The sequence below is a fragment of the Rhinichthys klamathensis genome, unplaced genomic scaffold (assembly GCF_029890125.1).
Source record: "Rhinichthys klamathensis goyatoka isolate OS25496 unplaced genomic scaffold, OSU_Roscu_1.1 h1tg000281l_1, whole genome shotgun sequence".
Classification (NCBI taxonomy): domain Eukaryota; kingdom Metazoa; phylum Chordata; class Actinopteri; order Cypriniformes; family Leuciscidae; genus Rhinichthys; species Rhinichthys klamathensis.
In genome coordinates, this window is record NW_026606800.1 from 8,258,315 (window position 1) to 8,282,639 (window position 24,325).

At 38.7% G+C, this 24,325-nt stretch overlaps 1 protein-coding gene across 3 annotated transcripts in view; it reads left to right on the forward strand.

Moving 5' to 3' along the window:
• The first annotated feature begins 312 nt into the window (after positions 1 to 312).
• tprb (translocated promoter region b, nuclear basket protein) overlaps positions 313 to 24,325 on the forward strand; it is a 28,531-nt gene continuing 4,518 nt past the window's right edge. The window contains exons 1-40 of one of the 3 annotated variants that reach the window (XR_008809337.1): positions 313 to 491; positions 756 to 860; positions 946 to 1,019; positions 1,109 to 1,205; positions 1,735 to 1,838; positions 2,065 to 2,229; positions 2,355 to 2,447; positions 2,535 to 2,615; positions 2,761 to 2,848; positions 4,540 to 4,680; positions 5,523 to 5,617; positions 5,725 to 5,922; positions 6,031 to 6,138; positions 7,177 to 7,406; positions 7,495 to 7,655; positions 7,814 to 7,956; positions 8,169 to 8,317; positions 8,416 to 8,578; positions 9,526 to 9,660; positions 9,764 to 9,904; positions 10,003 to 10,159; positions 10,302 to 10,468; positions 10,645 to 10,797; positions 11,519 to 11,839; positions 11,913 to 12,100; positions 12,509 to 12,656; positions 12,796 to 12,933; positions 14,313 to 14,444; positions 15,786 to 15,916; positions 16,002 to 16,212; positions 16,288 to 16,434; positions 16,885 to 17,083; positions 17,192 to 17,388; positions 17,459 to 17,550; positions 17,671 to 17,867; positions 21,674 to 21,976; positions 22,068 to 22,198; positions 22,290 to 22,370; positions 22,472 to 22,901; positions 23,239 to 23,598. Coding sequence is in view for 1 of the 3 variants with exons in the window: in XM_056269509.1 (XP_056125484.1) it covers positions 341 to 491; positions 756 to 860; positions 946 to 1,019; positions 1,109 to 1,205; positions 1,735 to 1,838; positions 2,065 to 2,229; positions 2,355 to 2,447; positions 2,535 to 2,615; positions 2,761 to 2,848; positions 4,540 to 4,680; positions 5,523 to 5,617; positions 5,725 to 5,922; positions 6,031 to 6,138; positions 7,177 to 7,406; positions 7,495 to 7,655; positions 7,814 to 7,956; positions 8,169 to 8,317; positions 8,416 to 8,578; positions 9,526 to 9,660; positions 9,764 to 9,904; positions 10,003 to 10,159; positions 10,302 to 10,468; positions 10,645 to 10,797; positions 11,519 to 11,839; positions 11,913 to 12,100; positions 12,509 to 12,656; positions 12,796 to 12,933; positions 14,313 to 14,444; positions 15,786 to 15,916; positions 16,002 to 16,212; positions 16,288 to 16,434; positions 16,885 to 17,083; positions 17,192 to 17,388; positions 17,477 to 17,550; positions 17,671 to 17,867; positions 21,674 to 21,976; positions 22,068 to 22,198; positions 22,290 to 22,370; positions 22,472 to 22,684; positions 22,758 to 22,901 (6,054 nt within the window). In the remaining 2 variants the exon portion in view is untranslated. Of the gene's footprint in view, positions 492 to 755; positions 861 to 945; positions 1,020 to 1,108; positions 1,206 to 1,734; positions 1,839 to 2,064; positions 2,230 to 2,354; positions 2,448 to 2,534; positions 2,616 to 2,760; positions 2,849 to 4,539; positions 4,681 to 5,522; positions 5,618 to 5,724; positions 5,923 to 6,030; positions 6,139 to 7,176; positions 7,407 to 7,494; positions 7,656 to 7,813; positions 7,957 to 8,168; positions 8,318 to 8,415; positions 8,579 to 9,525; positions 9,661 to 9,763; positions 9,905 to 10,002; positions 10,160 to 10,301; positions 10,469 to 10,644; positions 10,798 to 11,518; positions 11,840 to 11,912; positions 12,101 to 12,508; positions 12,657 to 12,795; positions 12,934 to 14,312; positions 14,445 to 15,785; positions 15,917 to 16,001; positions 16,213 to 16,287; positions 16,435 to 16,884; positions 17,084 to 17,191; positions 17,389 to 17,458; positions 17,551 to 17,670; positions 17,868 to 21,673; positions 21,977 to 22,067; positions 22,199 to 22,289; positions 22,371 to 22,471; positions 22,902 to 23,238; positions 23,599 to 24,325 lie in introns of those variants that run through there. The other 2 variants (XR_008809338.1, XM_056269509.1) reach the window with 2 other exon arrangements.

Genomic DNA, 24,325 nt, shown 5'->3' on the forward strand with positions numbered 1-24,325 from the left:
CTTTGTAGTACCTCAGCTGTAATGATGAATGAACATCATCACACACTTTATTGCTTTTCTTGTAACTTACCAAAGTTATTTCAGAGAATTTTCGAGATGCTTTTGCTTGCTTCCAGACTATAGCCATATAAAATACATTTTGTACCAGACAGACCAAAGTTACTTTTCTCTTACCTAGTCAGGCTGGACCAATCACAGTCGTTTGTGTTGACTAGAATGGGCCTGCTCATAGACATCATACAGTCTATGGGCCTGCTGGCGGACGTTTTTTCCTAATAGGAAATAGTAATAAAGCACGTTTACGTGTGACGCGGAGGAGGAGGAGTCATTGGAACGAAAAATGGCGGCTGTGTTGCAGCAAATATTGGAGCGGTCGGAGATATCGAAACTCCAAAAAACTGTATTGACTAAATTAGAGAAGTACATTTCTGACCAGCAATGTGAAGTTGATTGTCTGAAGGCACAACAGGAGCAATACCGTGTGGATAGTGGTAAGGCTATGTTGTTTTAATAGATTTGAACCGTTCATAGCCACGAACGAAAAACTCATAAACGAGGCCTGGGTCTTATTATCTTAATTTAAACTTTGTTTTTCCCACTTGGACATATTGTTCTGCAAACTATATGTTGTGAACATAATGTTAAACTTGTTAAATAGATTTAAGTCTTTCAGGAAATGTCTTCTGTCTACATTATAACCGGCGACTTGTTTGTATGCGTGTTGATTCCTTCTGTTGGGTTGTTGTTTCATATAGAACAACAATATTTTGACATCGAGAAAAAGTTCGCTGAGAGTCAGTCTCAGTTTGTGTCCCAGACCCAAGAGCATCAGATACTGAAACAAGACTATTGCAAACTTGGTAAGCATGTGGTAATCAAATGGCTCTTCTTTGGTAAAGAATACCAGACTTAATTTTGTATTTGTAACTTACTCTTCTTTTACAGAAGAAGAGCTGAAATCCTTACGAGACAATAATAAGGAGCAAGCTTCTTCATACACAAAACTAGAATCACAACAGGTAACGAAAGATTGTGTAACAGAGTCAGTCTGTCTATTCTTGCATTTTGGGATGTTGAAGAATAGTGAAATTGTCCATTCTTTGTGCAGAATGAACTTTCTAAAGCCAAAGATGAGCTTGAGGCGGAAAAACGTGAGCTTGTACGGACACTGGAAAGAAGATCCCAGGAGATGGAACAACAAAGCGGTATTTAATAAGCATCCTTACATTTAAAAAATAATTTTTCACAGGTTAAGTAGAAGGTTCATGTTTGGGCTTGACAGCTTGTTTACATACCAAAATTTTGCGGCCAGATTAAATTTTTTTTTTCTTTTGAAACAAGTATCTTATGTTCACCAAGGCTGTATTTATTTGAAGAAAAAATACAGTAAAACAAAATTATTTGAGAAATATTATTACAATAATTTAAGTATTATTTATTAGTTTTCATCAGTCATTAATCCCATCTTTAATGTCACATGATCCTTCAGAAATTCTAATATGCTTATTTGGAGCGCAAGAAAAAAATCTTATTTTTATGTTGAAACAGTTGTGTTTTCATGGAATACTTGTTTTCAGAATTCTTTGAATAGAAGTTCAGAAGAACTGCATTTATTTGAAACAGAAATGTATGTATAAAAGAAATTCTGTACTGTACTGAACAAATGAATGTCTCCTTTCTGAACAGTATTGTATAATACACTACACTCATTTTCTTCTTTTTCTTTTTTCTTAGAGGACCTGAAACGTCTTAATGATAGATTGGTGGAAGTCAATGCAGAGAGGATGCAGCTTCAACTAAAACTGGATGGGTCTGAAGCCTCTGAGGTCTCAATCAAGGTATGATTGAAAAAAATCAAACTGTATTTATAGGAATGCATTGATCTAATACCTGGATCAGTTTCTGCACCAATATTGAACTTTTTGAAGATTTATCACACTAGCTAGTGCATTTGTAATTCACTGTTTTTACAACTATATTTGTTTGAATTCAAACAGTGTTGTCTTCTTTAGAACAAGCTTATATTTTTATACCATGATGTTTTATATGCTGTTTGTCTTCCAGTATAAAGAGAAGCGAATGGAGCAGGAGAAAGATCTACTCCAGGGTCAAGTAACCTGGCTGAACACCGAGCTTAAGGCTAAAACTGAAGAGCTGCTGTCTCTTTCCCGACAGAGAGGCAATGAGATACTGGAGCTCCAATGCAACCTTAATAACAAGGAGGATGAGGTACTGTATAAGCCCTTTTATATATTGTTTTTTATGTATTTTAAGTTATCTGTAATCTTGTCGGATATGTTTTGAAATGTGTTAAAGGTTCTAGTCTGTGTGCTTATCTCTGCATGTCTGTGTAGATCACCCACCTAAAAGATCAGGTGACCAGTCTGAAGGCATCCAATGAGAACCTTCAGAGGCAGGCAGAGGAGATGATCACCAAGATGAGAGAGGTTAGACAATGTTATCCATCGCTGTAGTTATCAGCTGAATGGGGTTTTAGAGTTCTTCATAATCAATTGGGCATGTTGTACTTTTAGGCAAAAGAACAGCAAGCCAGTTTGGAGGAGAAGTTCAGTAATGAACTCAATGCCAATATCAAGCTCTCAAATTTGTATAAGGTAAGTTTTAATTGCTTGAAGAATTTAAGTGTATGATAAAAAGAATGCCTGTATCAGAATAGCATGTTTTATCATTTTAAAATCAAATATAATTCTTAATGATATTGCTAAGAATTACTGTTGGAGTTCTGTTGATGATTCACAGGGAGCAGCAGCTGATGCCGAGGCCAAGGGTGAGGAGCTCAGCAGAGCTGTTGAGGAACTTCACAAGCTGCTTAAAGAGGCTGGAGAGGGTAAGCGAATTTAATTGTCCTTATGGTCGTTAGGGTTGTGCCGATAGACGATATCATCGTCCATCGTGATGGCTGAGAGACATCACGATGTTAAGCCAGCATCGCGATCCCCCCCCCCCCCCCCCCCCCCCCCATGTTTCCATGTTTCCATGGTGACGCGTCATGCTTGGCACGTGATTCACCACAGCCAAAATAGCGCTGTTATTTCTAAATATTAACAAACCTGATTACCATGTCATCAACTATCTTCTATTCCGATTCTCAAATACGTGTAAGTGAGTTTGTTTTGTTGTTTAAATAACCTTTATAAATGATTTTGATCTGTAACGCGAGATGGGCGCCGTAATGTTTGTTCAGCCCGCAGTTCAGAGATTCATGTCTGTTGGGTTTATTACAGCACGTGAATTCATCAGTTTTCCAAGAAATACATGGCCGGTGAACTGGGAGAAGAATATAGTTAACTTTATAGTTACTTAAAACTGTGTGTCTGATATGAATGAAATCCGTCGGCAAATATATTTGAATGGGTTGTAATTGCTGCTTCCATAGACACCATTGTGTATTTTACAAACTATAAATGTATTGTTTTGCTATAAATTATATGCATTTAAATGTCTGAAACCTAAAATAAACATTATGTGGTTAAAAACACTGAATAGTTGTGATATATGACAAGCGCTGAGCGCGTCCGTCTCTGGCTCAGCGCAGCCACAGCGCGAAAGCACAGTTTGAATCTGGCAGTTCTGTCACGTCACTGTACATTCGCTCCTTAGTGCTCAGCTGCTGCAGAGCGTGCCGGCATCAAAATTGCTGATGAGATGTAGAGGAAAATATCTCCGCGTTGTGCCTACGCCCCTTAGCTGTTCTAAATCCACTGTAAAACTCGGCTTTGCGGGGCTTATTGCTTAAGTGAAAAATTAGAATGTTAGCCCCGCCCTTCCTCCCGATATCATCGTCCATCGCGATGTTTCACTGTACACATCGTCTGATGCCAAATTGGTAGACATCGCACAACCCTAATGGTCGTCAACATGCATGCATGTGACATTTTCAGTTTTCTGACCAGTAAACTCATAATCAACAGGCCTACACCTGTCTTTTTTTGTAGATCCAGGAATTGTGGAATACCGTACTGTTTGGAGTCTGTACGATTTTTTTGTTTTTGAAATAAGTTAGTAGCCTACTTCTATTCACCAATGATGCATTAAATTGATTTCTGTTTCAAATAAATGCTGTTCTTTTGAATTTATTTATCAAACAACCTAAGAAAAAAAATGCATCACTGTTTCCACAAAAATATTAAGCAGCACAACTGTTTTCAACATGGATAATAGTAAGAAATGTTTCTTGAGCACCAAATCAAAGCAAACAATTAGAATGCTTTCTGAAGGATCATGTGACAATAAAGACTGAATAATGGCTGCTGAAAAATTCAGCTTTTTCAGGAATAAATTAGATATAAACAGAAAACAGTTTTTTTATATTGCAATAATATTTCAAAATATTACTGTTTTTATTGCATTTTGATCAAATAAACAGCCTTGGTGAGCATAAGAGATTTCTTTCAAAAACAAAAAAATCCTATTGACCCCAAACTTTTGAATGGAAGTGATCTTTTTTATGGCAAATGTTATTCTTTATTCTTTTGTGTCTTCAAATGCCCATTATAATGTCCTGTCTACTCTGAATAGCGCACAAAGCTCTGGAAGTGAAGATGGCAGAGCTGGAGGGTCGTAAAGATAAGGAAATCGCTGAACTGAAAGAGAAAATAAGCAGCCAAGAGAAAGAGCTGGAAAATGCAAATGAGCTGCTGTCAGACACCAAACACAGAGGTTAGCATCACCACTGTATTTCCTTACCTTCTACAGGGATTTATTTATTTTTTTTCATATTCATAAGGATTTTCATATTTACGTGAATTGCATAAATCTGATGAAAGAATGGTTTGGTTGGGGAGAGTAGGCTGGTTACTGTATGATGATTGAAAACTATGATGCAGAATGTTACAATTTCTAATACATTTTTATTTTATGCACGGATTGCTTCTGACAGAGCTGCATAGTATAGCCAGGTTTTAAACCCCCAAATGCGAGTAAAAATTGCCGTTGAAACAGTGTTACCTGCCAGTTGCTAATAACTTTATAAATTGACCATGCATGGTTCGAGAATGTGATATGGCTTGGTTCGATCATCAAATCGCAACTGGTATGTCATTTTATAAATGTATAGTCTGACATGCTGTATGTTTCTGGTCACTTTCAGCACTGTTCTTTTTTTTCTTTTCTTTTTTGATCCACAGTAAATGCAACTCTGCAAGTGCTGTGTGTTTGAGTCACTAATAATGTGCATTTGGGAACACAACATGTGCCAACCATCTTTGCAAATTCGTAATGAGAATCGTTTATAAATCTGTTGTTAACAAAGTGAACATTAAGATCTCCCTGCGGTTTACTGCCAAAATAAAAGCTCAATGGTTAAATGTTTTAAAGCAAAGAAATTAAGTTTTCAGAAATCAGGTTTTCCTTCATTTTTGTCTTTAGCTAATCACATGCCTGCTTCTCTAGCGTGTAAATTTGTTGCTTTCTAAAATTCTTTATTTTTGTTAATTCTGTTGTTTAATGGGCAGTGGTTTGCAACTCACTTTAAAGAGTTTTTTTTTTTTTTGCCACTCCAGGAACTGCTTCAATTCTTACAGAGGAGCATGTGACAACGATGTCCCCCACCGCAGCTGCAGTTGCTAAAATCAAACCAGGCATGAAACTCACAGAGGTGCTGACTGACCTACATTCTGATTTTTGTGATGCCTAAGCAAAGTTCATATTCAGAAGTTATTAGGCTTTTTAAATGTTAATATACATTCTCCTATTTTTATGTAGATATACACAGCATATGTAGAGACTCAAGAACAACTACAACGGGAGAAACTAGAGAACAAACGACTGAACAAGTACCTGGATGATATTGTGCAGGAGATGGAAGCAAAGGCACCCATCTTGAAAAGAAAGAGAGAGGAGTATGAGCGCATGCAAAAGTCTGTTTCCAGTCTCTCTTCTAAACTAGAGCAAGCTGTCATGGTGAGAACGGAGGAGTCAGTTACTGCATGTCACACTGCCAATACATGCTGCCTAATGATTGCTTTGCACTTAGGAAACCAAATCTATGACTATTCTTGAATCTTTCAGGAGGTCCACCGCCTGCAGAAAGAAGCAGATGAAGGCAACAAACGTGCATCTGTGTTGGAGAGAGATAACCAGAGGTTTGAGGTGCAGTTGGCTGACATGGCTCAACAGGTAAAGTCGAATGGCACAGCTCAGGCATCAATACCTTATGCGAGAGAAATGATAACTCAAGGTTTCATATGTTAACTACATCATTTAACGTGAACTAACAATAAACAATACTTATACAGCATTTATTAAGCTTAAAGGGTTAGTTCACTACTCATGTCGTTCCTAACCTGTAAGACTTTCGTTCATCTTTGAAACACAAACAACGATCTTTTTGATGAAGTCTGAGCTTTCTGTCCCTCCATTGACTGCTATGCAACTGGCACTTTGACTCTTCAAAAAGGTCATAGAGAGAACGTAAAACTGACCCATATGAATTGTGTGGTTTAGTCCAAATTTTCTGAATAGACTCGATGTCTTTATGATGAACAGATTAAATTTAGGCTTTTATTCACATATAAACATTTATCAGCTCACACATCAGTGGTAAACGGAAGCTCAAGCAAGGTTCATTCTCTTGTTACACAGCACGTTTGAGTTTCCGTAAGAGGTTTGTTCTAGTGCATCAAGCAGGTTCGTTTGAGCTCATATAAAGTTGACATCATATAAAGTGATCGTGTCTCATCAGAAAATTGACTAAACCGCTCAGTTCATTTGGATTAATTTTACGATCTCTTTATTAACCGAAGTGTCAGTGTCAGTTGTGTATCTGTCAATGGAGGGACAGAAAGCTCTCAGATTTGATCAAAAATATATTCATTTGTGTTGCGAAGATGAACAAAAGCCTTGCCAGTTTGGAACGACATGAGGGTGAGTTAATTTTTGTGTGAACTATCCCTTTAATGTTAATTTTAACATTTACTAATACATTAAGATAAAAACATTCATCTGTTAAGTTGTGGTAACATTAGGTAATGCACTGTGAACTAACATGAATATTAATTTTTTTTAACAACTAACATTAAAAATGAACAATATATTCTTACAGAAATTATTAACTTTTGTTAGTGTTAGTAAATGCATTAACTAATTTTAATAAATGAGACATTATTGTAAAGTGTTACCAAATAATCTAAAATCCTTTTCACATCACTATCTCAGGTGCGGGTCCTCCTCATTGAGCTGGAGGAAGCACGTGGTAACCATGTGATGCGTGAGGAGGATGAGATGTGTTCAGCGGATGTAAGCAGCACTTCGGAGGTGATTTCTCAGCACCTGGTCACCTTCCGTGGCATTGAAGAGCTGCAACAGCAGAACCAGCGACTCCTAGTGGCACTCAGAGACCTCAGTGAGGCAAAAGAGAAGGATGAGTTGGAGGTAGACACCATGAAGTAAGTGTGTGTGATGGAAGTGGATCTGTCAACCGAAAAATCTGATTAAATATCGATGGAGAAAGCATAATGCTGAGTGTCTGTTCAGACGCAGTGAGGTGGAGAAATATCTTGAGGATCTTCAACGTGAATTGGAGCAGCTGAAGGAAAAGAGAGCTCAGGACCTGCAGAAGGTTGACGCTGTCGCACGACAGAGGGACATGTTCCGTATGCTTCTGACCCAGGCCACTGGAGTCACCTTTCCACAGGGTAACTTTTTTAGTTTATTGATATGGGCAAATGAAAAGCAACACAATGTTGCATATATCGCCAGCGTAATCATTAAATTTTTTGTAAATATTTGAGATAGTGCAAGATGCCTTAATGTGAAAGTTTCACAATGATTAAATATACTTTTACTGTGACAGGTGCTGTTGCTGAGGAGCTTATTCTAACCTCCACTCCCCGCCGTTCTCCAGCCGTCACACCTACTGCAGGCACCCCTACAGGACTGGTTGCCACGGCGATAGAATCCACTGAGTCAGTAGAGGCCAAGGCTGCACTGAAGCAGGTAGGTTATTTGAGTATAAAGTTCAAAAGAATGGCATTTTATTTAAAAATATTTTTGTAACATTATAAATGTCTTTAATGTCACTTTATTAATTTAATGCATCTTGCTGAAAAAGTGTTAATTTATTATCTGTATTGTTTTTACATTTAGTCTTTCTTTAATTTTCATTTTGACAAAAATAGTTTAATCATATGTTTTGTGTGTTTGATCAGCTTCAGGAAATCTTTGTGGCCTATAAGAAGGAAAAAAATGAGTCTGAAAAGGCTCTGATTGAGCAAAGTGAGAAACTGCAGGATCAAGTAACTGAACTTCGATCTGAAAACACCAAGATTTCCACACAGCTGGAGTTCACCTCCAAACGGTATCAAGTCATACAGTCCTTTAATCCTCATGTTCCCTCACCCTCCCCACACACCACAAAGACAAATCAAGGATTCTACATTTTTGTGTGTATGTCAGGTATGAGATGCTCCAGGATAATGTGGAGGGATACCGTAAGGAGATTGCCTCTCTGAATGAGAAGACTCAGAAACAGTCTGCAGCAATTCAGCTGAGCGAACAGACCATACACACCCTCACCCAGGACCGGCGAGCAGCAACAGAGAAACTCACCATTGCTGAGGTATGTTGTTGCACACTCAATCACAGGTTTCTCTGACGACTGTTAGTTCAGTCTAAATCAGGGGTCTCAAACTCAACTTAACTGGGGGCCGCTGGAGGTAGAGTCTGGGTCAGGCTGGGCCGCATCAAGCATTCCACAAAAAAATAGTATTCAAGTATTCCAAAAAAGGAGCACAACTGATCCAATCTTCTCAATCTTTATTATTAACGTTTCTTCTGAACTTCCTCTGAATTTGAACATTCCTTTCTGTACATGATTGGTTCTTCATGAGCTGTCCTTCTGACAGTTGAAGTCCTTTTTATTTTCAATATGATATATTGAATGTTTTTTTGGAAGGCACATTTCCTTTTATTATACTTAGAAAAACAATTATTGCTTTTGAAATACAAATATTTGCAGTCATCATGTCTGCCCGTCTTATTGAATTCTTTCTACACATGTATAGTGTCTCAGGCAAATTACTGACTTTGCACAAATTAAAGCAAACCTTCTTATCAACCTGTTGGACACATATCACAAGCTCAAAATGATTATTCTCACATTGTTTTAGAGCAGGGGTCTCCAACACGTCGCTCGCGATCTACCAGTAGCTCATGGCCTGATTGGTGGTAGCTCGCCAAGGGGCCTGTTCACATATCCCGCTCACATATTTTGCGCGCTCAAGTTCGTTATTTCAAATGTAGGCGCACGGCAAGCGCGCTCATTTTTTCCAGGCGCAGTATGTTTGTACTTCGCGGTTGTCTATGACAACTATTGACAACAAACCCACCGTAAGCTGTCACAAGACTATCTATGGTAGCCCATAAGGGATAAAAAATAAAAACACGCAACGACGGGCCGCACTAACATTAAACTTTAATGTCAAGTAGGGGGCCACAAAATATCACCCAAGGCCCGCGGGCCGCGAGTTTGAGACCACTGGTCTAAGTCAATCGTCTCTGTTTCAGTCTGAAGCAGCAAACCTGCGTAAAGAGAGAGACATGCTGAAGATGGTGGAGATCAGACTGACCCAGGAGAAAGAGATCTTCCAGGCCCAACAGCTCGGCCAGAACATGCTGCTGACCAACCTCAAATCAATACAGGTGACAAGTGCTTTTATGAATCATCTCGAACTGTGGTATAGACAATCTGGGTCTCACAAAGGATGCTTTGAGAACTTGTTGCATCTATGAATTATTTTTGCAGGCAACTCTAGAGCGCTCTGAGACTGAGACCAGACAGCGGCTGACTGCTCAGATTGAGAAGCAGGAGCGAGAGATTTCTCAGCTCCAGAAAAGACTTGAGAATGAGGTGGAACAGAAGCACCTGCTGGCACGCAATCAAGACGTGAGGGAAACATCTCTTTCATTCTCTCTTCTCTCTTATTTTCTCATGATTGATATATTGGCTCATTTTTTTGTCTTTGACATTCTTCTGCATTACAGATGCAGCTGATGGATGCTAAGAAGAAGCTGGAAACACAAACAGCCCAGCACCACAGGACAAGAGAACAGTTTAGTTCTGCCCAACTTGAGCTTAACAACCTGAGGCTTCAGATCAGTAGTGGGGAGACCCGGCTGGTTTCCCCAACAGTACATACAGGTGAGAGACTGTGCTCACGATTAACATGGTATCAGAGCACTTCTTACATTTTATTTTTGCTTAGTTTACCTAACATTCCATTAGTCTATGAAGAACAGAGCAGTATTGTTGAAAAGACACCATCTAAAATTCCCCCATCCAGGCCTGCAGGGTGGTGAGGGGGACATGGAGGCTCTGCGTGCCCAGCTGAAGCAGGCTGAGAACAAGGTAGAAGAGCTTGCAGAGCGACTGAAGAACACTACTGCCAGTATGGAGCAGTACAAAGCCATTAGCCTTAGCCTGGAGGAGTCCCTGGATAAAGAGAAACAGGTGGGTGTGAAATGATAATCACTATTCTCTACATTCTAATGTAACACACTTTACCTCCCATAAAAATAAAGACAATAAGAAACTGGCCATGGGACATTTTAAGAAATGATTGGGGTTAACTTGGATTTTTTTGTTTGATTATTTTGTAAATGTGTCCTCTGTTTTTCCTCTTTTAGGTAACCGAGCAGGTGCGTTCATCTGTGGAAACCCAGATGGAGGCAGCTCAGGAGCAGTATAAACAGCTGGAGCAGAAAGTTCTGGAAATGGATAAGGTGAAGCAGAGCTTGCAGGAAGAGAAAAGCAAAGCTGTTGTTGCTGTGGAACAAGAGGTAATGAATTTCCACCTCTACTACTATCTGCTCACTAGGTCAAAGGCCATAAGCTAAAAAAAAAAATCTACTAACCCAGTCCACTTAAAGTATGTTATTCAAGGTATCTTGCACCAAATCAGTCTTTCTTAAATTTATTTAATTATGATGCAGTTCACGTGTTTTCAAAGGGCCTGCAAGGAAGTGCTAGGGGGTCCATAGAAAAGTTTAGTAAAAAACAATGAATAAATACAAATTTGATTTAAATGATAAAAAAATATTAGCATAATACATCTAACAGTCTATAGTGAGTAGGAAAATGTAAAAACATTTTATAATATTCCATTTCCAATATAATTTGGGAAATGTGTTCTTTATACATTAAATATATAGCTGCCTTTTAAATTTTAGGATGGCAGTCCCTCACATGAGGATGATCATATTTGGATTTTCGTAGCATCCAAAAGATTAAAATCCCCTGATGTACAGTAGTCAACATTTGAAGTGGATCAAAAAAGTTCATCAAAGTTGTCCTAAGACAAGAACAGGTATTGTTCAAAATTCATGTATAAATTTGATGAAAGGTTTTGATCCACTTCAAATGTTGACTGCTGTAGTTCAGTGTCATTTTCCTGGTGGCCCAAGTTGATGAATGGGTTGTGTATGTGTTCATCTTCAATGTTCTAAATGAATAGTGTGTGTTTAGAGGCTGAATTTGACTTGTCTTAATCCTTTATCCCAGCTGAGCGAGCTGAGGAAGTCTCTGAGCAGCCTGCAGGCAGAACACAAGAGTGTCCTTGAGAGAGCTGCTGTTGCTGCTGCACAGGAGCAACAGGCCATCCTGGACAGTCAGCAGCAGGCTAAGATGGCAGCTGAGGCGCAGGATAAATATGAGAGGGAGATGTTGTTGCATGCGGCCGACGTGGAAGCACTGCAGGCTGCCAAAGCTCAGGCTCTGCAGGTGACTCTTCTCAGACAGCAGCTGGAGGAGAAAGTTCAGAGCACCACCGCACAGCTGCTGGAGGCTCGTATCTCCTGGGAAGAGCAAGAAAAGATTCTCAAGGTAAAGGAATCGCAAAAAAGCCTGTCATAGAAGTATTAATAGCATTTGCTCATTTTATTTCTCTCCACATCAGGAGGAGCAGTGTAAGTTAGAGTCTCGCTGTGAAGATCTGCAGAGGCAGAACACACTCCTCCATGAGCAGATACAGACTCTGAGTGGACAGATGGCCAGTCAGCTGCAGCGAGCCGCCAATGAGAGTCCACTCAACGTCTCTCTGACTGAGGAGGGCAAGTCTCAGGATCAGCTCCTGGAAATACTCAGGTGAATGTCGGTCTTTTGACCTATCCAAGGAATTTCAGTAGTTTTATTGTCAACCCTCTTCAATCTCTAGCATATGTGACCAAATTTTGCCCCAGGTGGCTAAATGTCTGTCGTTAGCCATTGGCTAGTAAATTTACATTTTACTGACCAGTGATTAAGGCTAAGTATAAGTTTAGAAAAGATACATTTTTACTGTTTAAAATGATAAATATCTATTCCAAAAGTCTAGCGAATAAACAAAAATTACTAGCCAGTGACAATTATTTTGCCATTGTGTCCTTAGAGGGTTGATTGTGCAGAGAAAATTTTAAAAATAGATTAGATAAAGTAGATATGAGAAGAAAATATGATTATTATTTCTCTTGTTTTCTCATTCATGGCAATCTCTTTTTCTCCATTGGTTTGCAGGTTTGTGCGACGGGAGAAGGAGATCGCAGAGTCTCGGTTTGAGGTGGTCCAGGGGGAGAGTCTGAGACACCGGCTGAGAGTGGAGCATCTGGAGAGAGAGCTGAAGGATGTTCAGGAGAGTCTAAGTGCAGAGAGAGAGAGGATGCAGGTTGGCTTGGAGAACCAAGATGCATTCTATTTTATTCCTGATCAATTATACTAGTTAACTGCCTTAGGCACAGGCAAAAGGAAAAAATCCCCATTATGGGATCTGGTAACTGTTACTCAGCCTGTTTAATTGTCTAAAGGTGACTGCAAAGACTCTGTCCCAGCATGATGAGCTGATGAAGAAGACGGAGACTATGAATGTGCTAATGGAGACTAATAAGATGCTGAGGGAGGAGAAAGAGAAACTGGAGCAGGAGCTGCAGGATACTCAAGCCAAGGCAAGGCACCCTTATTAAAACGCATAACCAACAATTATATTTGTAAATGTAACAATTAGTGCTGGGCCGTTATCGGCGTTAACGTGCTGCGTTAACGTGAGACTCTTATCGGGCGATAAAAAAAATATCGCCGTTAATCAAAGTTGGATTGGGATCATAAATAGCTTTTTCGAATATCGTTATATTTTCGCGCAATTCTAATGTGTAGTATGACGCCGCGCCTACTGTCACAGATCGCGCAGTAGGGTATTTTCCTGTCAGGGACACAAGGTGTACTTTTACTTTGTTACGTTGGGCGACTTTCCTCTCGTTACTTTATTTTAATGCAATACGTTGTTAAATGAGTTTATTCCAAGCACGCTGTGTCCTTTGTATGGGCATGAGCGATGCTCATTTACAAATGAATCACTCTTTTGAGTCGATTCTGTTCAAAGACTTCATCAAACAAGTTGTCAGATGATCTGTCTAAATCGGTTCGCGAATCAGTTGATCTGTTCAGTTCCTCGCGCACTGAATCGTCTGAAGCGCTTTCAATTCACACTCGGAGTCGAAACAGGAAGATTTAAGAGCATCAAGAGCGTTGGATGAAGTGGCCGATCTACAGTCTAGTCTAGTTGAATGCATCATATTTTTGCCAGCGATGAAGATCTTTATTAGTTGAACATCTTCGTAAGCTGTCTGTGAATGAATGATTCCACAGGACGATACATTCGATTTCATTTCATTCAGGTAATACATTGTGTGTGTATTGCGCGTGTATTGCGAAGTGGCATAATCACACGAATAGTTTACATTGATTGAAACTAATTTGTTTAAAAATGAGGCTATTGCAGTAACAAGGCAGAGGTTCACATCAAATTCTTATGACATATGATGACATTATTTTTTGATCTAACGAGCATTGGCGATGCAAAAACGTACTGTCGTGCGTATTGTTTTTTTTTTTTGTTTTTTTTTAATTAGCCTACTATGTTTAAAAAAAAGGACGAAAACATGTTACTTGTTCAATTAATAAACAGTTTGTTTGATGACAAATCGCTAAAGATGAAATTGGCTTCCCTTTCTGTCATGTTTTTTTTATTTTTTTTTTTTATACGATATTCGACTTTTGCTCCTCGATTGTCGAATGGCATTTTTGGCAGAAATGCACATCCCTACGCGAGGCAAACTATTCTCAAAGACTTACTTTTAGTCATTATTTGGGTAGCACACATATTCTGAATGCCTTCGGGAGAATTCAAATGAGCCATTTTAATCTAGATTAATCTAGATTAATTTCAATATTAATCTAGATTAATCTAGATTAAAAAAATTAATCTATGCCCACCTCTAGTAACAATGTAATTGATTTAAATTGTTGATTTCATAATGGTTTCCAGGTGCGTAAACTGGAGTCGGACATCTTGCCTATGCAGGAGTCCAATGCAGAGCTCAGTGAGAAGAGTGGTATGCTACAGGCAGAGAAGAAGCTTCTGGAAGAAGACATCAAACGCTGGAAAGCTCGCACTCAGGTACGAATTTTGTCTGTATTAAAAACTATGCATTTGTCATTGAAAATTATTGGGTCCTGATTAGTGTTGTCAAAAATATCGATATTTCGATAAATATCGATACTGAAATATCTGAACGGTACCAATACTAATTTCCCGAAGTATCGATACTCAAGCGCGTTGACAAACACCACACGTGACGCACTCGTCTCATTCGCTCTGGTTAAATAGCAAAAGTGAAGTGAATGGAAAGATGGCGAGGGCGGCGCCCCCGCGACCGGGTTTGGTTGATTGATAAAGAACACCGCGAGCGGGCATGTCGGAGAATAGCGCGGACACGTCGGAGAATAGCGCGGACACGCGTAAAAAACACACCGCGAGCGGGCATGTCGGAGTCGGAGAATAGCGTGGAAACGCGCTACACACCGCGAGCGGGCATGTCCGGAGAATAGCTCGGACACGCGAGCGGGCTGCGGGCACCCAACAGATTGTTTGACTATCAATAATCCCTCACATCACTCATTTTTTTTAATTATTGTATAGGTGAAAACAGATTTAAGGAACAGGCTCCAGGGGTAGGCTACTATTTAGCAGCATATGCTCAGCATCAGGGGTGTTTGGACAGACCTGCCCTCACTGCTAAAAAAAGTCCTCAAGGAAACACTGTAACTCTTCTCATTTGAACTTTTCTGAAACATTAACCAAGAGGGCCTAGTATTGTTGTTGATAAGAGTCTGTGTTGTCTCGTTTTAATTCTTAAAGTTAACATAATCTGACTGAGGAATCTTAGACAAGAAAATATTGTAACTGTGGTCAAATGTAAATTAACTGGTGCCTATTTAACTTTATTCAAAAATTATTATTTAATTCTGCAATTTTCCTTCATTAGCGATTATCATCAATTTGATTACACAGATATTAATTAAACTAAACAGCTATCTCTGAATTCAATAATGAAATGCCTTTAACTGAAAATTGAATGTTTAATCTTATTATTATACATTACTGACTCTCTATCCTCCAATTTGATACTGTTAAGTGCTTTTTTGTTACAGTATATTTTAATCTTTGATAACAGTAGGTAATAAAATACATCATGTTAGCTCTGGTCCAATTAAAAAATATAAACAAATAGAACTCAGGACATTTTTGTTCGTGTAAAATATACCTCATTGTCATGTTCTAGACTTGTTATATTTAGCTTTAAATTAAAAAAATACCCCCTTAATATTGTGGCAGCTTTTTCTCCGTGGTATCGAAAATGGTATCGAATATCGATATTTTTCAAGGTATCGTATCGAAGTTAGAAATTCTAGTATCGTGACAACACTAGTCCTGATTATACTTTCTTGTGGTGTTTAGCACCTGGTAAGCCAGCAGAAAGACACTGACCCAGAGGAGTACAAGCGCATGCACTCTGAGAGGGAAGCACATCTCAAACGCATCCAGCAGCTTGTTGAGGAGACTAGCCGGTTTAAAGCTGAGGCTGCCAGGTTAGTGCAAAATTTCACAGGTTTAAAAAATGATTTTTTTGTCTTGCTGTATTTTATGCATGTCACATTTTCTTGCTCTTTGCAGGAGCGGTAGCTCTGTGACTATGCTGCAGTCTCAGGTTCAGAACCTAAGGGAAAACCTGGGAAAGGTGATGGTGGAGAGGGACAACCTGAAGAAAGACCAGGAGGCCAAAAATTTGGACATCCAGGAGAAACTAAAAACTATCACACAAGTTAAAAAGATTGGTCGACGGTATAAAACCCAGTATGAGGAGCTCAAGGTTGAATATGACAAGGTGAGACAGGGTTTATGACTTAAGAAAGTGAAAATATGTGTTTGGAGTAGAGATGATTCAATTGGTTTTGTGCAGTTGGTAGCCGCTGCTGCGTCTGCACCAGCCCAGGATCAAGAGGCACAACAGGCATCAGCTCAAGAACTTCAGGGCCTCAAAGAGTCCCTCAACCAATCAGAGAACAGGACAAGAGAACTGGAAGGCCATCTGGAGAATCTCAATAGAGTAAGTATTACTTTACCCCCCCCCCCCCCCCAATTCTATTATCCTTAAATAATATAAAATGTTTAATATAAAACAAAATTTTATAAACTAATCCTTTTTTTTATTATTCATATTTATTACCATTTCCCACCCTTGCTCTGACCCCTCTCTGTTTACACCGGTTTTATATTATTAAAAAAAAAAAGTATTTTAGCGATTCATATTTATTGCCATTTTCCAACCTTTTTCTGAACCCCTCTCTGTTTTGTAGTTTATCTCTCATGTGAAAAATAGTGTGGTTCCCATGCCCGTCATCCGTCTCTTTGAAAAACCTGCATTACATTGTGATTGGATCTCAAAACAATCAGCAATGAAACGTACTGCACAACCTTTTAAGATCAGACTGAAATGATTAGGTATCTTTTTGAAAATATGATGCTCATAGTGTGAGATTTCTGTTGCCCTTTGCAGACTGTAGGTGAGCGGGAAGCAGAGGCACGCAGTGCACAGGAACAGGCCTCTCACCTTCAGGGGGAGCTAATGCGTCTTAGACAGGAGCTTCAAGAGAAATCTTCTCAGGAGGAGCGACTCAAACAGCAGCTGACTGACAAGGAGGAGAGGACCAAGAAGGCCATAGTAATGGCCAAGCAGAAGATCAGCCAGCTTAGTGGTAAGAATTGACCTTGTTTTAAAAGAGTGATTTTCTGTTTTAAATTGTTCCAGGTAGTTTGACACTGAATAAAAAAAGTAATAAATTAATTTTGTCCTCTACTTCCAGGTGTAAAGGGTCAGCTTCAGAAAGAAAATGAGGAGTTGAAGCAACAAAAAGAGGAATTGGAAGTACGAGTGAGTGCACTAAAGTCTCAGTATGAGGGGCGTCTGAACAGACAGGAAAGGGAGCTGCGAGACCTCCGTGAGCAGCAGGAGAGACATGGAGAACAGAGAGACGAACAACCAGAACAGGGCTCCAGCAAGGTAACACCACACGTTTGTGCAATTGCAAACCTATAGCTGAACAAGTTTACATGTTAAAGTGTTTATCTAGTTTTTCTTCTGTCTGCAGACCCAGGAAGCTCAAAGGACAACAGAACAGCGACAGATCTCTCTCAAGTCCACACCAGTGGCAGAAAGAGGAAGGTACAGTATTTTTAGGGGGCACTACACATTAACCTGCACATTTTATTCATAGTCGCTGTCATATTTTCAAAAATGGTTCCAGTCAAGCCACTCTACATCCTCTTTATGTCCCTTTGATAGTGCAAGCACTTCAGAGCCTCCAACTGCTAACATAAAGCCCACACCACTGGCGGCAACCCCCAGCAAGCCTCCAGCCATCCCAGGAAACAAATCCACCCCAAGGGCCAGCATCAAACCTATGATCACTCCTGCCCCAGTGCCCACTCCTACACCCACTGCCACAGTCATGCCCACCACTCAGGTGGAGAGCCAAGAGCGTAAGTGTTAGGCTGTTTTGGACTAGGGTTGTTATCGTTTACGAAATTTTCGTTTTTGAAAGTTAAACACAAACTGAAATAAATATTTTAAAAAAATATTTTATTTTTTCAAGAAAAGTTTTATTTCAGCTAGTTGCCAAGGCAACATTTCAGATTTTTATTTAGTTTAAGTTTAAAATAACTCAAACTGAATTAAAACAATATAGACATTAAAAAAAATTGCGAATGCCCAAATTATTAAACTTAAACTTAATATTTCAGATTTTGTTTAACTAAAAATTATAATAGTATGTCAATGGTACTAAAATAACACTAATTTGTTTAACCCTCATGTGGTGTTCGGGTCAATTTGACCCGGAGAAGATTTTCTTTTTCCCGAAAATACTAGTTAATGTTATCGCTTTGGACTGAAACTTAGTGACTTTGTTCCCAAACGGTTTAACTAAATCTCAGGGTTTTTTTGAAAATTTTCTTATTTTTTTGTGGGAGTTTTGTTACCTTGTTACACTTGTGGTGTTCCCGGTCAAAAATGACCGGCCTATAAAAAATAGCTTATAAATCACTCATTATACCATATTTTCACCCAATCTTGGATTCAATCTTTTTGTCAACTTGTTCTCTTTCAATTAGGACTGGTTTTATATTTCTGTTTGCATCTGATTAATCGTGGGCCTCATTTGTCTGAGAGTAGGCATCTCATTTTTTGAGTAAAAAACAAATAATTTATGAGTAAATTTGGTAATATGAAAAGAAAATATGAAAAAAATGGCTACTGTTAATCACACTAGTCTACTCTAATGTTTCACAAGGAATTTTGTTTTGAAACTTTTGTTTTGTAAAAAATATGGCACATAGTCACACTTGTGGTGTTCCCGGTCAAAAATGACCGGCCTACAAAAAATAGTTTATAAATCACTCATAATACCATATTTTCACCCAATCTTGGATTCAATCTTTTTGTCAACTTGTTCTCTTTCAATTAGGACTGGTTTTATATTTCTGTTTGCATCTGATTAATCGTGGGCCTCATTTATCTGAGAGTAGGCATGGTCAAAAATGGTCACAATGGCCGACCATTGAAAGTGAATGGGAGAGACTGAAAATAACAGAACAATTTAGTTTTCAGGAGCATGTTCATTATTTTCATGTACACATATGAGCATGTGTGCTTGCAAACATCGAGCCCTTGGACCTGTGCATGTATCGATACATTTATACACACGCTACCCAGACACACACACACGTTAAAACACACAAACTTTTTTGAGTATTACACACATTATTTTCCACAGAGAGAAATTTGATCCTACCCTAACCTGCATCTAGTATACATTTATCCATCTGACATTACCACACACACACACACACACAAACTGGCCATGACTGCAGTGACCCGGCTTCAAAAGAATCTTTCTTTCATGGTCTTGTTTCATCACAGCTTTCAGACAAAATATTATGACATTTTGTTTTGGAACTGTGAGGTTCTCACACAGAACTAGACAATATTTACAAATATACATCATGTGATAGCACAGGCATATATAAAATGCCTCACAGCACCTTGCTTGTCATTCATTTGTGGCAGCACAATGCAAAACAGCTCTCTGCACATGATGTTATTCATCAGATTTTTGACTCAGAAACTAGTGAGGAGGAGGACATGCAGGATGCATCTTGCAGTGAAGATGTTTCTGAAGAGGAAGGCCTTCAGAAGAAAACCTGCCTTGCCTCATAGGTGGGGATGAACGCCAGGACAAAGTTCCATCTTTTGACCAGAATGAAACGGTAACCTCAGCTGGGCCCTCATCACTGGACGACTGCTCCTCATCAGTTGTTTCAAGCTCCGTAGCCGATTCAGTGGTGCCTTCCTCTTCAGAAACATCTTCACTGCAAGGTGCATCCTGAATTTCCTCCTCCTCACTAGTTTCTGAGTCAAAAATCTGATCACGGCCTGTGTGTGTGTGTGTGTGTGTGTGTGTGTGTGTGTGGTAATGTCAGATGGATAAATGTATATTAGATGCAGGTTAGGGTAGGATCAAATTTCTCTCTGTGGAAAAGAATGTGTGTAATATTTAAAAAAGTTTGTGTGTTTTAACGTGTGTGTCTGGGTAGCGTGTGTATAAATGTATCGATACATGCACAGGTCCAAGGGCTCGATGTTTGCAAGCACACATGCTCATATGTGTACATGAAAATAATGAACATGCTCCTGAAAACTAAATTGTTTTGTTATTTTCAGTCTCTCCCATTCACTTTCAATGGTCGGCCATTGTGACCATTTTTGACCATGCCTACTCTCAGATAAATGAGGCCCACGACTAATCAGATGCAAACAGAAATATAAAACCAGTCCTAATTGAAAGAGAACAAGTTGACAAAAAGATTGAATCCAAGATTGGGTGAAAATATGGTATTATGAGTGATTTATAAACTATTTTTTATAGGCCGGTCATTTTTGACCGGGAACACCACAAGTGTGACTATGTGCCATATTTTTTACAAAACAAAAGTTTCAAAACAAAATTCCTTGTGAAACATTAGAGTAGACTAGTGTGATTAACAGTAGCCATTTTTTTCATATTTACTTTTCATATTTCCAAATTTACTCATAAATTATTTGTTTTTTACTCAAAAAATGAGATGCCTACTCTCAGACAAATGAGGCCCACGATTAATCAGATGCAAACAGAAATATAAAACCAGTCCTAATTGAAAGAGAACAAGTTGACAAAAAGATTGAATCCAAGATTGGGTGAAAATATGGTATAATGAGTGATTTATAAGCTATTTTTTATAGGCCGGTCATTTTTGACCGGGAACACCACAAGTGTGACTATGTGCCATATTTTTTACAAAACAAAAGTTTCAAAACAAAATTCCTGGTGAAACATTAGAGTAGACTAGTGTGATCAACAGTAGCCATTTTTTTTCATTTTTTTTTTTCATATTTCCAAATTTACTCATAAATGATTTGTTTTTTACTAAAAAAATGAGATGCCTACTCTCAGACAAATGAGGCCCACGATTAATCAGATGCAAACAGAAATATAAAACCAGTCCTAATTGAAAGAGAACAAGTTGACAAAAAGATTGAATCCAAGATTGGGTGAAAATATGGTATTATGAGTGACTTATAAGCTATTTTTTTTAGGCCGGTCATTTTTGACCGGGAACACCACAAGTGTGACTATGTGCCATATTTTTTACAAAACAAAAGTATCAAAACAAAATTCCTGGTGAAAATGTTAAGTTGACTAGTGTGATCAACAATACCAATTTTCTTCAGATTTTATTTAATATTTCCAAAATTATTCAAAAATTGTACAAAAATTACTCAAAAAATGAAATGCCTACTCTCAAATAAATGAGGCCTATGGTTATTCAGATGCAAATCAAAATATAAAACCAGTCCTAATTGAAAGAGAACATGTTGACAAAAAGATTGAATCCAAGATTGGGTGAAAATATGGTATAATGAGTGATTTATAAGGTTTTTTTTATGGCCCGGTCATTTTTGACCGGGAACACCACAGGTGTTATAGGGTTTTGAACACCACATGAGGGTTAAATACTGACTGTTTAAATTCTAGTTATGTTATTTATTGATGTTAAATTAGATTTTTTTTTTTTCGTTTTCAATTGGTCATTTTGTGCTTTTATTTTTGTGCTGTTTTAGTTTTAGTAATATTAGTTTTAAGTTTTTAATTTAATATTTGTTTTATTTCTGCTTTATTTACATTAAGAAAAAATATTTGTAATAGTTTAGTTAACACTGTACAAATGAATTTTTTTCCTTGACCTTGCAGCCATGCAGTCATCTGAGAGCCCGCTAGAGCATATGACAGTCTATGGCAGTGCCAGCGGTTCAGTGCGGTCCACCAGCCCTAATGTTCAGACCAACCTGGCTCAACCTCTGCTGAATGTCCAACAGCAGAGCCAAGCCACTGCGTTCATTCAGCCCACTCAACAACAAACCCAACCCCCTGCTGAACCATCCAATCAGGAACCTCCAGCTGCTGTAACGCTCCCAACCTCACAGTTAGACAGGCCTCTTTCTACATCCTCGGGGCTGTGGAGTGCCACCGCTAGCACAAGCAGTGCCAGTGCAGGTAATGTCAATTATAAACTCAACCAGATTAGCTGAACTCTTTTGTCATGGAACTTCACTCTACAGATGAGCTCTTTGTCCTCTTGCTGTAGTGACCGCGTCTCCTAGTAGTGCCTTGAGTAAACGCGCCCGTGAAGAGGAACAAGAGTCTGCTGACACACAGTCCCAGGATGAGCCCAGTGACTCTCCCATTTGCAAGAGGGTCCGCATTCATAGGGTGGAGGTGAGGTTTATTATATTATATCAACCAGGTGCCATAATTTTTTTCTTGCTTTAAAATCGAGACTGTGTGCAACATAAAATGTGTACTGCAGGAAGAGATGTTGGCTGAGGACAGCACTGAGGCTGAAAGCGTTGTACCGGGTGACAACCAGGAGGCTCCTGACGCTGTACAGGTAATAACAGAAGGATGTGTGTAGAACTTCCTGTTTTTATTCAGACAGTAGAAGTGTGAAACCAATAGAAATTGGTGTTTCATATGCATGTCTGTGTGAAGGAGTTGGAGAGCTACTCTACTTTGGAGGAGATGGATGAGGAACCTGGACCATCTCAGTCTGTGCCTGGAGATCGACTTCTGCCTCATTCCTCTGACACCCATCGAAGCCCGGATGAGCCCGATCACCACGTCATAGTCATTGTTAGTGACACAGATAGTGAGGGAGACCACGAAGATGAATCGGAGGAGGAGGAGGAGGAAGAGGAAGAGCAGGTTTGTAGTTGCACCGCTGCTGAAATTCAGTGATGTTTGATCCTGTTATATGTACTGTTTTTATCCACCTTAGGATTATGAGGAGGAGGAGGAGGAAGAGGAGGAGGAAGAGGATGATGATGAGGAGGATGGAGGGATTGGGGAAGAGGGAGAAGAGAGTAACGAAGAGAGCGGCAGCAGAGATGGCAATGAGGTCTACGAGGGAGACGACACAGAGGTACAAAGCAGAGATGTGCACCAATCAGAATTCAGTTGAGAATATCAATTCTTGATTTTAACTTGAGGTAGGAAACATTATGCAGAATTGTAATTTAAATTTTCAAAAGTAGAATTAAAATCAAAAGAAATTCAAAGAAACATCTGTAAGTGTAGTTTTATTAATACATTGTATTTTTCATTCTGAATGACCTATATAGCATATGTTGTATGTATCATGCATAGAAACCGACAACCGAAGCTTGTTAACTGACAAGATTGTTAAATTAGAATTAAATAAATTCAAAATGGATAAAATGTGTCTGTGACCCATTAAAATATAAAAATTTGTTTTCCAGGGGTTTAGTTTTACATGCACAAATAGCAGCATAAACAACAGAACATGAGGATTCATCGTCACATCACGCACCTGCAGCGCTTCTGTGAACGGAGACAAACAGAATAAAATCATATATAAAAAATGAATCATTGCGCAACATATGTCACTTAAAAAATTTACAGATTAACAAAACAAAAGAAAAAACTGTGCGACAAGTAGTATATGCCAAGTTTCTGCTGATTTTTGTGACAAAAACAAGTTCACGGAAAGGAAACCGAGACGGCAGAAAGCAGCATCCTGTTTGTTTTCTTTATTTTACAAAAGCACAATGTTTTGTTTATATTGTGAGTGTACACAAATAAAAGTAGACTCTTTACAATTTGTCTTACTCTTATCTGTATGACCATAATGATTCCGCTGTTATAAGGAAACATTTCAAGAGATCACGCAGACTCCTCGTGCACACACACCACATAGCAGTTCTAGCATTGCTAACTTGACATCGCAGCCTGTTCATTATCAAAATAAAATCAGTTGCACTGCTCAATTTAAATAGTCTGTAGTAGAATCTGTGGCGTTCAGCGTGAACACCGCCCCACTGTGGTGTTAAGCCAAGCACATTTTTGTGCATGTGTGAGATGATATTTTACGTTAATATTGGATATTGGAAGTACAAAGCCATAATAAATACTAGTTTAGCATCCATATACATTGCGAATGAGAGAGATAGGACGGTTTTCAGTTTCACTTAAATTAATTTGTTTTGGCTCAACGTTTATAGATACTTTTATTTTTCATTCTTGTTCTGTTTTAAAAGATGTGTTGAGTCAGGGGAACTAAAATAGTCTATAGCTATGTTTATACAGGATTCCTACTCAGTTTGGATAAGTATGGAAAAATTGCAAGACTATTGCCCCTTTTCAGTTTTCTAAAATATAAAATTAGGTATTTCTGAAAACTAAATGTATTATGCAAGCAGAGTCATGGCAAAAGTTGAGTGATCGTTTTGTGATTGTCGAACAACAAAATTAATTTAAGGCACGTTTTCATTGAGACATTGTTTGTCTCGAGCAAGTCTGTTTTGAACTTCATTAAACGAATATGTG